Source organism: Glycine max, chromosome 11 (assembly GCF_000004515.6).
Source record: "Glycine max cultivar Williams 82 chromosome 11, Glycine_max_v4.0, whole genome shotgun sequence".
In the NCBI taxonomy this organism is placed as follows: Eukaryota; Viridiplantae; Streptophyta; class Magnoliopsida; order Fabales; family Fabaceae; genus Glycine; species Glycine max.
The window spans coordinates 28,222,672-28,239,666 of record NC_038247.2 but is presented as its reverse complement, the minus strand read 5'-3'; the positions used below and the strand labels follow the sequence as shown (position 1 = coordinate 28,239,666).

The window sequence follows — 16,995 nt, the reverse complement described above, 5'->3', positions numbered from 1 at the left end:
CATCCCGATGTTGGATCAATTTGCGTCATTCATTCAAGGTTTCATTCGTGACGTTTTGGATGTGAAAGTGGACGGTAACTGTGGATATTGGTCCATTGCCGCTTTATTAGGTATGGGGGAAGATTCGTGGCCGTTAGTGCGTAATGAATTGATTAAAGAACTTGACAGGTGGTCGCATGAGTACATGAACCTCTTCGGTGGCACAGAGAGATTTGAACAATTAAAATTGTCCCTACTTGTTGATGGGTTTTCGAAGGTATGTTTTTAGGTTAATTTTTTTAATAACAATCTTTAAATTACTTACATGTGTATGTTTGGTTCATTTAGGTTAGTGTGGACAAGTGGATAAATATAACGGAGATGGGATATGTGATTGCATCACGGTATAACGTAATCCTTGTATCGTTGTCTCGACAACAAAGCATGCCATTTTTTCCTCTTAGAAGTCAACCACCACTTGATTCTTCTGGGCACCGCATGATATGTGTCGGTCACGTGTTTGGAAATCATTTTGTTCAGGTACATTGAATATAGTTAGTATAACAATTATGCAATGACTTCGCTGGTTCATTTAACACAGTCACCGCATGATATAATCTTTGTTCATGTACAACAGGTTTATTTGAAAGACCATTTTCCCTTACCGCCTCCAGCGTTGTTGTGGTCAAGCAATTGTTATTCTCAGGCAAAGCAGTGGACAATTCCATATATTAGTAGAATGCAGCAATACACAAGCTTGATGTCATTCAAAACACACTATGTCGACCTAAATGAAGACTAAACATGCATTGTTTATGTAATTGTATTCATTATGCGATATAATTTGTTGTAACCCATTACTAACCAATTAATATTATTAAGTACTCGTTTGGTTAAGCAAGAAAATTGTTGGTCCAACAAAAATCATTTACGCGTGCAACATACATCATTGTCATAACTGAAAACACATAATGACATGCATGCGTATTAAAGTTTGAGCGCGACAACACATTGGCTGACTTGACTACACATTCTGAAGGAAACATAAACATGAAACATGTTCACGCGTGTCTATTTTATTGTTAACAAACTTAAACAATCGCTCAGTCACAACCATCTATATATATGGCAGACACGGCTAATAAATAACACATTATCTTGCTTTCAAATAGTCTCCCAATTGATACACAAAGTATGACATTTTTAGGAGAAACTAGTAGTCAGACGATTGTCAACTCAAGGTTGGCTTTCATTTTTCCAAATGGATCAATTATTCACAATGATACTGGCGTTTACTTCCAAACTTCAACTCCGGTGCCCATTTGAGTACCAAATAACTGTGATTTTGCAAGCCTAAAAACCAGAATACACAATACCCTTCAGCTATCCGACAAACAATTTTTGGATGAAATTCACTACCGGAAGCCATTCATCGATACAGGTAACCAAATTCGATTTCAGTGTATGAAATTGATAAATAATGACGATGTCAACACAATGTTAATGTGTAATGATCAATTTTCTTGTGTTGGTCCGATTGAGTTATTATGCACCGTTGGAAGAACACCAGATGGAATAATAAACTTGCTTGAACGCACTATGCCCCGTACTCATGACGCGATCCTGTATTACAACGGGAAATGGAACATGCCACCGCAGAACAAATTTGTTGGATGCGCGTTCACAGGAAAAAATCCTAAGAAATTTCAAATTCCTTCAACATGTACCATTGATGAACTGAAGAATTTAATAAAGCAAGTTGCACCTAAAGGGATTCCCCCTCTTGGAATTCACGAATCACAAATGGTAAGACGATTGTTTTTCCGCCAACCAGCTCGCTTTGAGTATTCAGATACGCTTATAAAATATGAAATAAATGAGCTGAGGGCCAACGAAGAACTGCTGAAGGTGTTAGTACAATCTAACTACTGGAAAAAATATGGACCAATAGAAATTTTAGCTGTCTTTACTAAATATGTTGTGAAAATCGAAGACGAGGTCACTGGGACATCGCCAAACAACTGAATGTGATGTTTATTTTTTTGCTTTTTCGTTGATGTAACCTTTATCTGTTTACGGCGTGTTTAATTCCCATAATAAAGTTGAATGTGTTGTTTCAATGGTTCAAAAAATTAATTGTTAGAAGGGTTGAATTCCTATTTTTTAGGATTTTCTGGCTTTGTTTTTAGGTGTTATTTGACGGAATCGGGGTACATGACTAATTTTTTTGGGTTCTTTGACGTCCAAACATGAGAAATGGCCGCTCTCCATTGTCTCACGGCACTGGCACACCCACGGAAAAAAATCCCAAACATGGGTACTTGAACATGAAAAAGGGTCCATTTCCTATTTTTGTGGATTTTCTGGCTTTGTTTTTAGGTGTTATTTGACGGAACCGGGGAACGAGACTAATTTTTTTGGGTTCTTTGACGTCCAAACATGAGAAATGGCCACCCTCCATTGTCTCACGGCACTGGCACACCCACGGAAAAAAATCCCAAACATGGGTACTTGAATATGAAAAAGGACCCATTTCCTATTTTTTTGGATTTTCTGGCTTTGTTTTTAGGTGTTATTTGACGGAACCGAGGAACGAGACTAATTTTTTTGGGTTCTTTGATGTCCAAACATGAGAAATGGCCACCCTCCATTGTCTCACGGCACTGGCACACCCACGGAAAAAAATCCCAAACATGGATACTTGAACATGAAAAAGGGCCCATTTCCTATTTTTTTGGATTTTCTGGCTTTGTTTTTAGGTGTTATTTGACGGAACCGAGGAACGAGACTAATTTTTTTTGGGTTCTTTGACGTCCAAACATGAGAAATGGCCGCCCTCCATTGTCTCACGGCACTGGGACACCCACGGAAAATAATCCCAAAAATGGGTACTTAAACATGAATTTTTTTTAAAGTGATCTTTGTAGTATCTTATATGGTGATTTCATTGTCATGTAATTTTTTTTTAATATTTTTTTTTGGTACGAGCTTATATATTAATAGTGTAAATTATGATCGAATCATAATTTATTATATATGATAATTACTTTAAAAATCTTACTAACACATAATTATGAATTATGAATTATGAATGATTTTGAAAACATTTATTTTTTATGTAATTCTTACAAACAAAACTCATGATTTTAGGTTCACTTTTTTTAAAAATAAATTTAAAACACTCGCAAACTTCGCTTAAGGACCACAATCGGAATAATAAACTATATTATAAAATAATAAACTGTGCAAAACAAGTCAACTATATTAAACAAAAACTGTAATAATTACAAATATTCATGTCAACTACAAGACAAAAAATAAGTACAACGATCAATGGTCCGTGCGGTGTCTCTGATGAGCCTTGACAATTTCATCAGCACTGGGTCCCCTCTCACGATCGTCAGACAATCTTGCATAATGTCATATAACTATGTGCCTGCAGTGACTATCCTAAGGTTGAGCACACGCTCCAACCTCTGTGCAATCGCCTCATATCCATTGTAATCATCCTGCCAAAGTCATTAAAAACATTTATTATGAAATTTAAAATAAATAACAACTCATGAAACATTAAACGTGCAAAGAATCTTACCACATGTGGAGGGGGGTCAAATGCCACTGGAACCTAGGGGCTGGGCAGCTGTATGTAGTCCTCAGGGTCTGCAGCTGGTGCATCTCTTGGCTGGTCACTTGCCTAGGTCGGTATCATGAATGAGTGAGATATGCGGAAAAACCACTCCATGTAATCCGCAAATACCTGCCCAGGCACTAGACAAAGCTGACCCGTAGGTAGTAAGTGATCCGCAAACTGCATCCACCTGTCATCTATCTCATTGTGTGACAATCGAGCACTAACAGGCGGCGGAGGGATGCTCTGGATGTAACCAAACTAGCGTACCACCCTCTCTGGTCGAGCTGTGACCACCATAGGACCCCATCTAAGCTGACCCTGGAATGATGAAATCTCCTGAAAGGCCCTAACCCCCCGATTCTCCATGTACGGCAACCAGGACACATCTGTGACGGTCAAACCATCACAACGTGCCCTGTAAGGTGCTCCTGTGATTCCCTTCATGTGCGCCTTCGATGTCAACCACCGGGAAGCACGTGGGGACGTCTCCTGGTATGTATCATCTGTTACGCACAGGTGCACACTAGGGAAGTGCTCATAGATCCAGCACTACACAATAAATGAGGTTAACATAACATAAAAACATGTTTAAATGATAATCGAACGTAACATATTAAAAAACACAAAATTTACTTGTAGTAGCATCAAGTACCCCGCAAGCTGTCCGATGGTCCTACAAGCATCATCTAACTGGTCATACATATGAACCAGCGCGACAACTCCACAAGCATAACCACCACTCTGAGCGAGGTCTCGGAAAGCGTCAAGGTGAACCACATGTGTGACACCCTCTACCCCTCATATATATTAATAAAGGAATAAAAATTTAAATATTAATTAAAAGTATTTTTTAAACATTTTTAAATACAAGCCTTTCAAATGGGTAAAAGGCTCACATTCACTTTCATCTACATCATATTCAAACTTGTCCAAATAAATAATAAAGTCATTTTGGCTCAAAGAAGGCCATCTAAGTTTCATACAATTAATATAGAACCTATATCCTAATGTCACATCCTATCAGAGCGTGGTGTTCCCGTGTCCTCTAACATGAGGTTCTTCATAGTCATTCACCTATTCATCCGCTCCCCCGAACACAAAGTTCAAGATCATCGCAGGATCCAAACACAAACAGCAAACCGGGAGTGAGTTATCACATTTCTAACTACTAGAGAGAAACAACACAACATATAGTAGCCAAATACAATTTACTTAGCATATCTCACACTATTTCATCACTTTGTCATTCATCAATCACACTTTTCAATCATCAATCACAATACACAGGAATCACACACTCCGATCAAGACATAATAACACATCAATTTCATAATAAACAATTAGCAAGCGTATGCAACAGTTATGCTAAGACTCAAGCCTATATGCAATGTGGTACCATGTCAGTGAAAAACCTCGTCGGGCGCCTAGGAGTACATGACAAGACAAACCACGCAACAGTAAGTCAAGTCACTCTCACTAGGTAATATCTTAGGGAGACCAGTCAGGGTCACAGTGTTTTGCGAGAATGCTCCAACCATATGGGATCAACATAGGCTTAAAGGAGCACTCAAACTGTGTGACCCCCAAGGCCTACACTCCGAAGAGTCCGTCAGGGCCTCTCCCTCCTGATTCAGGTCCAACCCAGAAAATATTTTAGCACACAGACTCTATCTATGAACTGTACAAAACACACGACTCCTCAATTGTTCTCAAAATAATTTTAACTCGTCGCCCTTTAAGGGTCTTATCATTAACTCGTCGCCCTTAAAGGGACTTAACATTAACTCGCCGCCCAAAAAGGGACTTAGCATCAACTCGTCGCCCTAAAAGGGACTTAACATCAACTCGTCGCCCTAAAAGGGACTTAGCATTAACTCGTCGCCCTTGAAGGGACTTATGATCGTGTGATTGTACAATTCATAATTCACAACTCAATGCACATATATATCTCAATCATATACATACTCAATTTATCACGTACACTTAATCCCAATCACAATGGTATAATCTCAATTTAACATGTTATCACGCCTCATGAATCATATCATTTTACCTATGAACTATGTAATACACACATCTACTCAATTGTTTTCAAAATCATTTTAACTCGTCGGGTTCCCACAGTGGATCCCATCACAATACTCGTCGCCCTTAAAGGGTCTTACAATTATGTGATTGCATAGTTCATAGTTCACAACTCAATACACACATCTCATCTCAATACACATGTATTTCATCATCCGTCACATGTTCAATTTATCACATACTCACAGTTTGAATCATCATTTCATAACCACAACATAACAATTTATACAAAAGATTTTATTACAACATGGAATGTAAAACCTTTGAAATAGTTCCTCACAATTGTATCAAAATCAATTAATCAAAATCATGAGTTAACACAAAGACATCAAGAGCACTCAAGTTTATCAATCAATTCTCATCAGGACATCAATTGGTACATAGAACACAATAATATTGTATTCATAATCATAAAGAAAAATTATAATTCAATAAACATCTCAAAATAAACCCAAATTTAGTTCTCTAAGGATCCCTACACATGTTCATTCAAACCCCCAATTGCGATAAAATCATCCCTTACCTCTGAGCGGACTCACGAGTCTTCAGCTAGCGATAGTAACATCTCTAGCGGTTCCCTGAGATTCCTTCAGTTATTCCTCCGACTGCTCCGATAGAATTCCCAAACGTCAGAGAGACGGAGAAGAGATTGAAACCTCCACTTGTACTGTCTTCATGCGATTCCTTTTTCTCCCTCCAAGAATATTATCTCAAAAATCCCAACGGTGAAAGTGTGTGCAATTGAATTTCGAACAACATATCCAAATTTCATGAAAATTCAACGGTTAACGAAACCGGGATCGTAGTTTTACCGGGACAGTTTTGGGTTTCTGCGGGAAAATAAAAGGCAACAATGCGAAGGGTTTTCCTCTAAGCTCAGACATAATATCCAAATTCCCAACGGTGAGAATGCTCAGAATTGGGTTGCGAACGTGGTACTCAAATTTCATGACGATCCAACGGTGAATGAGCCCGAGATCATCGTTTTTCTGAGATAGGTTTGGTGGGCTGCGGGAAAAAGAAAGGATTTTGAGAGGAGAAGGGGAAAAACGAAAATGAGGCTAAAAAGAAACACTTGACTTAACATAACTATTTATACCTAGGGTACTCAGCCTATTATTTGCTCTATATTTATTTATTTATTTATTTTATAAAAACAAACTCTATTTTATTTTCTATCAAACAAATAAATGAAATACCCTTTTTATTTTCTCTCAAATCATTATTTTAATTAATAATTATATCTCCTTATTTATTTATTTATAAAATCTCATCATTTTTCTAAAACTTTATTTATTTATAAATAACAATCCTTTTTAATCTAGATTACAAAAATTGGGATGTTACAACATGCACGTATGTTGCACTCTTATTAGCAAAAAGAGTGCAACCGACAAGGTGCAGCAGATAAGCGCGAGCTGCGACAATCCACCGCCGGGCCTGACATCTTGTCTCATAAATGTCTTGAACTCATCCTAGTCGTACATATGCCCCACGTGTCAGTGCTATCTCGACTCTGGCCTCCTCGACAGACACCTCGAGCAACTCTGTCAGCAAAAATCTAGCCTCCTCCGTAGAAAGAGCATGGAAACTGTGCAAGGCGCTAGTGATGGGCAAATGAAGGAGTGATGACACATCATCCAATGTGATTGTCAGCTCTCCTACTGGAAGGTGGAAGGTGCTGGTCTCACCGTGCCACCTCTCCACGAATGCGGATATCAGTCCAAGATCGCCAGTAATAACTGAACAATCGATCAGTGGACTTAATCCTATGGCAGCCACCAGGTCTTCAATCTCAGGCACTGGCATCCCAATCAGTGTCACCTTCCTCCCATGTGACACTAACTTCAAATCAGGACGTTCCTGATTCGAAGTACAAATTATACAAGTATTAAAAAAAAATAATGACAAACAAATAAATCAACAATGATAAATAATTAACAAATTAAAATACCTGTTCACTCCAAACAGCATGTACAACATGCTCGGGAAATGATGTCAGCACTGACGGGTCACGTGGCCCACCAGGGAATCCCTCAGCAGCATCATCAGCATCTGACCCCTCAGCACCATCAACACCCTCTACATCCGCACGCATCTCAGGTGCCTCCGCAGCCAGCTTAGGGACATCGTCAGTCATGTCAGCAACGCCCTCAGCCATATCACATCCCTCCGCAGTCATTTGATGAACCTGTACCCTACGGGCTGAGGCAGTAGGCCTACGCCTCTCGGGAACATCAGCTACATCATGGTCATCATGTCTATCTTTGCCTACAAGTCTACCTATGGCACGACCTAAACCTCGTGTTCTAGCCATGATCTACAAATCATGTCGAACACGTATTTTTTTCGGTCAAAATATACACAACTTTCTTTATAAAAATAAAACAAGTTTATTTGTAAACAAATAAAACTAATTTAAATCAAATTATTTGAAAACATACACAGCATAATTTTTTTTAAAAATTAAACAACTTCATTTATAAAAAAAACACAACTAATGTAAAAAAAATTAATTAGTAAACATGCACAACTTAATTAAATTTTTTTTTAAAAAACTTCATTTATAAAAAAAACACAACTAAATTATTTAGTAAAGAGAAAGCAACTTATTTTTTTTAAAAATAAACAACTTCATTTATAAAAAAAAACACAACTAATATAAAAATAATTAATTACTAAACATCCACAACTTAATTTAAAAAAAAAACTTCATTTATAAAAAACCACAACTAATGTAAAAAAAAATTAATTAGTAAACATCCACAACTTAATTTAAAAAAAAATTTAAAAAAATTCATTTATAAAAAAAACACAACTCAATTATTTAGTAAACACCCACAACTTAATTTTTAAAAAAATAAACAACTTCATTTATAAAAAAAACACAACTAATATAAAAATAATTAATGACTAAACATCCACAACTTAATTTTAAAAAAAAATAAACAACTTCAATTATAAAAAAAACATAACTAATATACACATAATTAATTACTAAACATCCACAACTTAATTTTTTTAAAAAATAAACAACTTCATTTATAAAAAAAACACAACTAATATAAAAATAATTAATTACTAAACATCCACAACTTAATTTTTTTAAAAAATAAACAACTTCATTTATAAAAAAAACACAACTAATATAAAAGTAATTAATTACTAAACATCCACAACTTAATTTAAAAAAAAACTTCATTTCTAAAAAACCACAACTAATATACAAATAATTAATTATTAAACATACACAACTTAATTTAAAAAAAAATTTAACAACTTCATTTATAAAAAAAATACTTCATTTATAATAAAATAAACAACTTTATTTATAATAAAATAAAAAAGTTTATTTATAGACAAAAAAAACACAACTAATTTCAAAATATATAATTAGTAAACATACACAACTTTAATTATATATAACAATAAAACAAAAATGGGAAATTTTTTTTCCAAACATACACAACTTTATTTATAAAAATTAACTACTTCATTTATAAAAAAATACATAAGTAATTTAAAATTAAATAATTAGTAAAATACTCAACTAAAATGATATAAAAAATAAACTAAAAAAATTAACAAAAATAACCAACCTAATTAACAAAAACAATATTTTAAAAAAAATCTAAATTCCGGAAGAAGTAGTTCTTTCAGAAACTTTCCGGAAGAAGGGGTCTTCCGGAAAGTGCTTCCGGAACCGCTGAAAGGTCATCCGGAAGAACCCTTCTTCCGAAATGTTTTCGGAAAAACTACTTCTTCCGGAAACTTTCCGGAAGAGGTGTTCCGGGAGTTTTCCGGAAGACCAGTTCTTTCGGAATACGTTTTATTACTTCCGGAAGAACCCTTCTTCCAGAAATCTTTCGGAAGACCTTCTTCCGGAATTTCCGGAAGAACCCCAAACGGGTCTTCCGGAAGGTGCCACCGTAAGCTCCCCTTCCCCATTTTTTCCGGCGTCTTCTACCCTAAGGTTCCGCTAACTTAAGGTTCTTCTAACCTACCATAAATGCTACAACTATAGTGCATAATAAAAGCAAAGGGAAGGTTAGGGACACCTACCTCGAACGGAAATGGAATCCAAGCGAAACAAGCAGCAGCCCGAGGAGGAGAAAATGCAGCTCGCGGAAGAGGGAAGCAAAGGAACAAAAGCAGAAGCAAGAAGGAGACGCGTGAGTGATTCCGGGAGAGGAGAGTTTTAAATGTTTTAAATTTTTTTAATGAAGGACAAAATGGTCCATTCAATAAATTGCTGGGTGCACCAGCAATATTGCTGGGTGCACCTAGCATTTCCCTTTTTTGATCGTCTTAATAATTTCCGTGAATATCTCTTCTCCTTCTGTTTGCACCTCGAAATTGTGTGACAACTGACAATTTCCTGGAATCGTCAAGCATGTCTTTCTGCCATTACAAGACAGAAGAAATCAAGGAGTGTTCAAATTGCCTTTCAAAGAAAAGGTAGTGTTCAAATTGCCTTTCAAAAAAAAAAAAAAACGGTAGTGTTCTAATTGCCTGATTGTGGCGGACAGCTAGCAAACTCCTTTTGTGGTCCATCTATATTTTCTTGGGTCGCGCAATTTCGTTTTAAATACAGATTGCTTTTTGAAAGAATAAATCGTAGTCAACACCAATCTTTTCATTAAAGTAATTATCAAATAACAACAATAACAATAACACAAACAAACCCAAAAAGTTGTTGTAAGGAAAATCAACAACTACAAGCGAATTAATCTTTGAGGCAGTTGAGAGATATCCATAATTTATGACCCAAAGAGAAAAAAAAAAAAACAATAACACCCAAACACGAATAATGGCATTCCATAATGGTATTCCTTCACATGACACGCCAGGCACTAAATATAATTATTCAGGACCATTAAATTGTATTCCTTATGTACTTTCCATTCATAAATTAAAATATTTAATTAATAATTTTCGCTGACTAGACCATTTATATAAGCTGTATCTGACTTTTCTGTATTCTATTTTGCCCATAAGAGGGGCACCATTTTAGCTCTCTTTAAACAAAAAAGGACGTGTTAATTTAGTGAATCATCCAGGGCTTGCAACAAAGACATTAATGATTTTCTTGTAGTAACTGCCAATTTTTTTTAACATTTATTATTATTATTATTATTATTACTATTATTATTATTATTATTATTATTATTATTATTATTATTAATTATTATTTGTTTTTGTTTTTGAAAGTGAAGGACTAATTTCTTTAAGTTCAACGATTCATGTAAAAGGTTAATCATTTTTAAGAGATGATCTTCCATATATAAGGACATGTGAATTAATTCCCTAATCATATTATTAAGGAATATAATTATCTGTCAAGGCTCAAGCATATCCTATTATGTTGGTTTTTTTATCTCGTGTTTAAAATTATAAGTAACATTTTAATTTATTTTAAAATATTATTCACTTGAAAATATAAAGAAAACACACCAACATGATGTGTTATGATTATGATTGATAAATAATTTTGTTCATTAAATATGTGATCATCAATTTGATTCTTTATTTAAAGATTAACCTTTTAAATATATCTCAAACTTAAAAAATTATTCTTGATTTTTTTTAACAATATTCTTTCATTAATATCTGGTCAAAATACTTATATGGATATACAAGTACACCATTAAAATAATTTTATCATAATAAATTATAATTAAGTTGAATATTAAAAGACAAACAATATATGACGGAAACATCACAATATTAAAATGTTAATAGTTTGTAACATTTTGTCTCTAAAGTTTTTCTCATCTCAAAAACAAAGTCTAGGAAACCGCGTGTGACTAAGACTAACACATTGTGGTCCAACTCCAGCTAGCCATGGACTTGTAATATAACGAATATGACTTTTATTTACTTATAAAAAAAACTTGTAGTTCAAGAAGACAAATTATCATTAATTGAAGAACAAAATACATGAAAATGGAAGCAACTGAGATCATATTCCTTTTGTTTTTTGGTCAAAAGAGAAGATATATGGAATAGCATTAGCTTCTTCAAATGAAGAAAACACCAGCCCCCAGTTTGCATAAATCTAACCAAAGAAAAAAGAATGTTGGATTCCAAGATAGAGGTGCAGCCAATGGTACACAGAGTCACCATGTTGAGAGCCATTCTGCTCTGACATATTTCAAGTCTTCCTTCAAGAAATTTTTTACATTGTTTCTCTCTGGGAAGCGAAAAACAGACTCAGAAGCTGCTGAAAGTGATGACAGAAAGAATACACACAAAGTTAGAGGGGTATCATGTAAGTTTAATGAATAATGATGTTTTTTTTTCTCCTGCCAATTGATTATGTTAAATGATTTGATCGTGTTTGTTAATGTTTATGATAGCCTTTATGTATAATATAAATGCTTTTGTGGCTATTCATCTTGGTGCACAATCATGTATAAAATTTATTGGAATTTGCAGCTTCCACAGATGTATCATCTGATAGTTCCAAGAGTTCATCAAAAAGGGTGTTTTCTCATTGCTCTGCATCATCTGGCACTGCAAGTAGTAAGCTTGGAATGGGAAACTTCACCTTTGAGGAGATTTACAAGGCAACAGCAAAGTTCTCTCTAGAGAATAAGATTGGGGAAGGCGCGTTTGGAACAGTGTATAAGGGAAAGCTTAATGATGGAACCCTTGTGGCTGTAAAGCGTGCCAAGAAGGTATGGTAGTATAATGTTCATGTTTTGATTATTTCACATCTCTAGAATTGTTCAATTGAGGTTGAAGTTGATGTAAGAGAAGCAGGTTCATCATATATAAGCCTGATCATGTATGACTTTTTTTTAGTTTTATTACTTTTTAATCGATGAGCCTGATCTAGTGAAGTTTCTTGGCAGGATTTACTAAACAAGAACTTAGCTGAGTTCAAGAATGAAATAAACACCTTGTCGAAAATTGAGCACATTAACCTTGTAAGGTGGTATGGATATTTGGAGCATGGACATGAAAAGATTATTGTTGTTGAATATATTAGTAATGGAACTCTTCGGGAACATTTAGATGGTAAGTCTAGGTTTATAATAGAACTCTGTCTAATGGTCGTAGCAATCTCTCATAGTCTACACGTTGGTCTATAATGCAGTTATCAAATACATCAACTTTATAGTCAATTTCTATAGCTTATATTGACATACACAGAAATTGTCACTTGTTAATGCAGGTATTCGGGGAGATGGACTAGAAATTGGTGAGCGTCTAGACATAGCAATTGACATAGCTCATGCAATTACTTACCTTCATATGTACACAGGTATGTGTCCTTAGAATTAGATTACTAAATAAAGAAATATGTAACAACAAATTTGGATTGCTTAATTATTGCATTGTGTTTACATCTATTCATGCATGCTATTTACAAAGTGATAAAGTAATTTTACAAGAATCATTTATGTCATGTTCGACAAGATATTTTAGTTAGTTTTTAATTTTTTTTATTAGTTGAAAAACTCATTTGACTGTTTGGTAATAATAGTTTTTCAATAATTTTCATTATTTTTTGAAATGCCACTTGGAGTAATATTTTTTAAAATATAAACTCTTAACTTTTTATATTTTTTTTTACTTTTATCCTTAATATATTTATTCATTTTTTTCATTATCTTTTTTAAATAAATTATAATTTTATTATTTTTTTGTCGTTTGTACTTTTGAGCTGCTTCGACAACTCATTTTATTAAACACTTCTAATTTAATAAGTTAGGTTTTGAGATATCAATTATCAACTAGCTTTTTCAGGTAATTTTGCCAAGAATAACCTTAGTCTTCTTTGTGCTCTTAATGACTGAATGTATGTGTTGTTTGATTGACAGATCATCCAATTATTCATAGAGACGTCAAAGCATCAAATATCTTAATCACCGATAAACTAAGGGCCAAAGTTGCAGACTTCGGTTTTGCTCGGTTGGGACCAGAAGACCCTGGTGCAACCCATATTTCAACTCAAATTAAAGGAACAGCTGGTTACATGGATCCTGATTACATGCGAACGCGACATCTCTCCGAAAAGAGTGATGTTTATTCCTTCGGCGTGCTGCTTGTTGAAATGATGACAGGAAGATATCCAGTTGAACCACAGAGACCTCCCAATGAGAGAGTTACAATTAAATGGGTAAGTAGGTCCAATCTATCAAATAGAACTTCATCAATTTTGAATTAATTGTGATTGGTTCAATTATATTCCAGACAAGGTGTAGAAAACATAAAGAAATTTTTGCTGCATCCTAATTATTCTAAGCATGCACATTGTGGTTAGTGGATTATTCAAGCAATAGATGTTAGATTTTCTGATTGTTATTCAGTTTTCTTGTCTGGAAGTATGTAGCAAGTAGGTAAACTGTCCCAGGAATCATTTTGAACCATTAAAAGCATTGTTGCCTCTGTTTGTAAGTGTACAGTTAATTAATTAATAGGTCATCGGGGTAAATATAATCTAATCTAATGCCAAAGAAGTTTAATCTATCTCTGTTCACAGCAGATTTCTTATCAGACAATAAGGAAATTAGTGATAGCAAGAAGTTGCTAGCATTACCTTAGTAGATGTTGTTTGATAATTATTCTCTTCAAGAAAGTTTAAGTCACAAGTTTAGTTATACATAACTTATTTAGTTTTAAGTCCTATATTGGAGTCATTGACTATACAATCATTCTATTGGACACTGGCCATGACCGAATATATCTTTCTCTTCATATACCTTTCTCTCGTAAGTCATAACACTTGTAAGTCGTCAAGGCAATTAAAAGAAGTTTAGCAATTAAAAGCTTATTATGGACAGTAATAGGCTTATACGATATATAATAATAGATTTAGGAAAACAAGGAAATGGAGGAAGAATAATTAACGATTCTTTGCTTAATTTCCAACTTCTTGGTTCATTAACTTCATAATATTTTTAATAAAAAAATTTAATGGATTAATTCTAGTTAACATACTAATGTCAATTTAGTAATCTTGGAAAAAAAATGAACTCAAACTTATAACATTAAGGTCTCTTATAAATTCTAGTTTTGACTCAATAATTAAGTTTAATTTTATGTTCAACTTGAACCCGAATCGTGCTGGTAAAACTTCCAATATTCTTAAAGACAAAGTCATCATCATTGAGGCGATGGAAAGAAATAATGGTTGAGCAATGTTTGTTAAACAAAGTCATTATCATTGACAAAGTCATCTTACATCTTACCTCTTGTTTCTATTAAGCTATGATATAAATTATTGGCTTAAATATGTTTAAAGTCCCTCATAAATGATCAGATTTTGTTCTGGATCTCTAATAAATTATTTTGTTGTTTTGAATCTCTGACATATTGAAACTTTTATTTTGAGTCCTTATCATAAGTTAAGTGATGCTGTGTTGTAAACTGATCTTTCCAACATTATCAACGGTTGTGATGATGTTACATCATCACTTAAATGAAGACATGAACTCAACAAAAATTTCAATATATCGATGACTCAAAATAATGGCAAGGTTTATTAGGGACCTATAACAAAATTTAGTCATTTATTAGAGACCTTAAACATATTTAAGCCTAAAATATTTTAGCAAATCAAATTACATGCACAAATAACATACTACTTCCTTAGTATCTTATAATGATCATGACAATGGAATAGGGTGAGAACCCTTCAATGAAACCAAGTTGATATAATTTGCATGGAATACAGGCAATGCAGTTGTTGAGACAAAAAGAAGTTGTGATTGCCATGGATCCAAGATTGAGGAGAAATCCAACCTCCAACAAGGCAGTGCAAAAGGTTCTCAAGCTAGCTTTCCAATGCCTTGCACCGGTGAGACGATCACGACCATCTATGAAGAGTTGTGCAGAGGTTCTATGGGAGATTCGTAAAGATTTTAAAGAAAAAGCATTTTCTCATCCTCCTCACCATTCTGCAGATTTCCCTCAAAGAGATGCTAGGAAGAATAGACATAAGACATATGGTATTGAAGACAGTAAAGGCTATAAATTTGTATTTGCATAAAAAATTTCACATTTGAAGTTTGTTCATTGATTGTTCTTATAGTCAAAACATGTCTAATTTAGATCTTGTTTGTATTAATGTTCATTACTTGAAGCTGTTAGTTTCTTGAGATTTTACCCTCTTCCATTTTGAAATTCTCAAGTTTTTAAAATATTGAGACTGGAAGGTATGGTTTGTTTGTGGCCTAAATAGGTGACATTAGAAATAAAGGAAAAAAATCAGCAGCTTGGATTTCAGTGTATACTAGTTTTGTCTTTTGTTATCCATTTGTCAATAACATACTTTAATTAAAGTGAAAATCTATTGATTGGCTTCAATAATATGATTGTAATTTGGGAGAAGTTATGTGCAATCCTACCCCCCAAGGGCATTGGATAGAAGACTCCAGGAAGATTGAGCCAGAGGTGTAGGAGAAGGCCCTAAGGTTCTTTGAGCCTTAAGGTAGATTTTGTGATGCAATCCTACCCCCCAAGGGCATTGGATAGAAGACTCCAAAAAGATTGAGCCAAAGATGCAACAGAAGGCCTTAGGGTTCTCATGAGCCTTAGGATAGATTTTGGGTCCATGGGCTAAGTATGAGCCCACTTATCTTTGTACATATTAGATTAAGGTTTCATTATATTTGGGTCTTGTATTTAGGGCTCCATAGTGTAGGGAGGGTACCCTAGTAATGTAGGATTTTCAGCCCCTGTATTTTAGGGCACCTAGACTAATTTTTGTATTAGAGGTAGTTTTGTAATTTCACATGCATTAAGTGCACTATTTGATATATGTGTTGGGAGATAAATTTAATCGAATTGGGAGAAGCCCAATCCAATTAAATTGTGGACCATCTTAAGGGGGAGGTGAGCGTTTGCTTGCTACACCCCATTGCCACATCATATAGTCATACTTTGTGCATGTCCTTCATGCTTTACATGCCTCATGACACCTAAGCACACTTAGTGGAGAATCTTGGACTTGATCTTGGATTAGTGGGCTGAACCATAGCTAAAATTCACTAATCATAATTAGTGAAATTTTGGCTCCAAATTTGGCTCCAAAAATTCAAATTCAAATTTAAGTGAAATTAGAATACAAATTCAAATTTCCCTCTAATTTTTGGTGACACTTAGGCTATAAATAGAGGTCTTGTGTGGACATTTTTTCAAATTTGATCATTTAACAATTACATTTCAAATTTCAGACCTCATTTGAGGCATAAAATTTCATGCTCCTTCTCTCCTTCTCCCTCTATTCATCTTCTCCTACCTTCAAGCTCTTATCTATGGCTTCCTATGGGGGTGAGCTTCTTCTTGAC

General features: G+C 34.5%; 1 protein-coding gene and 1 long non-coding RNA gene across 2 annotated transcripts; one reads left to right on the top strand and one right to left on the bottom strand.

Moving 5' to 3' along the window:
- Positions 1 to 3,321: 3,321 nt before the first annotated feature.
- LOC102665168 (uncharacterized) lies at positions 3,322 to 4,643 on the bottom strand. Its single transcript, XR_416844.3, has 3 exons — positions 4,244 to 4,643; positions 3,572 to 4,159; positions 3,322 to 3,488 (listed from the first exon to the last, which is right to left on the bottom strand). It is a non-coding gene; the product is annotated as an uncharacterized lncRNA (long non-coding RNA).
- A 6,872-nt stretch (positions 4,644 to 11,515) lies between these two features.
- Positions 11,516 to 15,936, top strand: LOC100819818 (calmodulin-binding receptor-like cytoplasmic kinase 2). The gene is made up of 6 exons (XM_003538213.5): positions 11,516 to 11,966; positions 12,134 to 12,375; positions 12,553 to 12,718; positions 12,876 to 12,965; positions 13,525 to 13,823; positions 15,381 to 15,936. The coding sequence occupies exons 1-6, from the start codon at positions 11,720 to 11,722 to the stop codon at positions 15,693 to 15,695; spliced, it is 1,359 nt and encodes a 452-aa protein (XP_003538261.1). The 5' UTR covers positions 11,516 to 11,719; the 3' UTR covers positions 15,696 to 15,936.
- Positions 15,937 to 16,995: the final 1,059 nt, after the last annotated feature.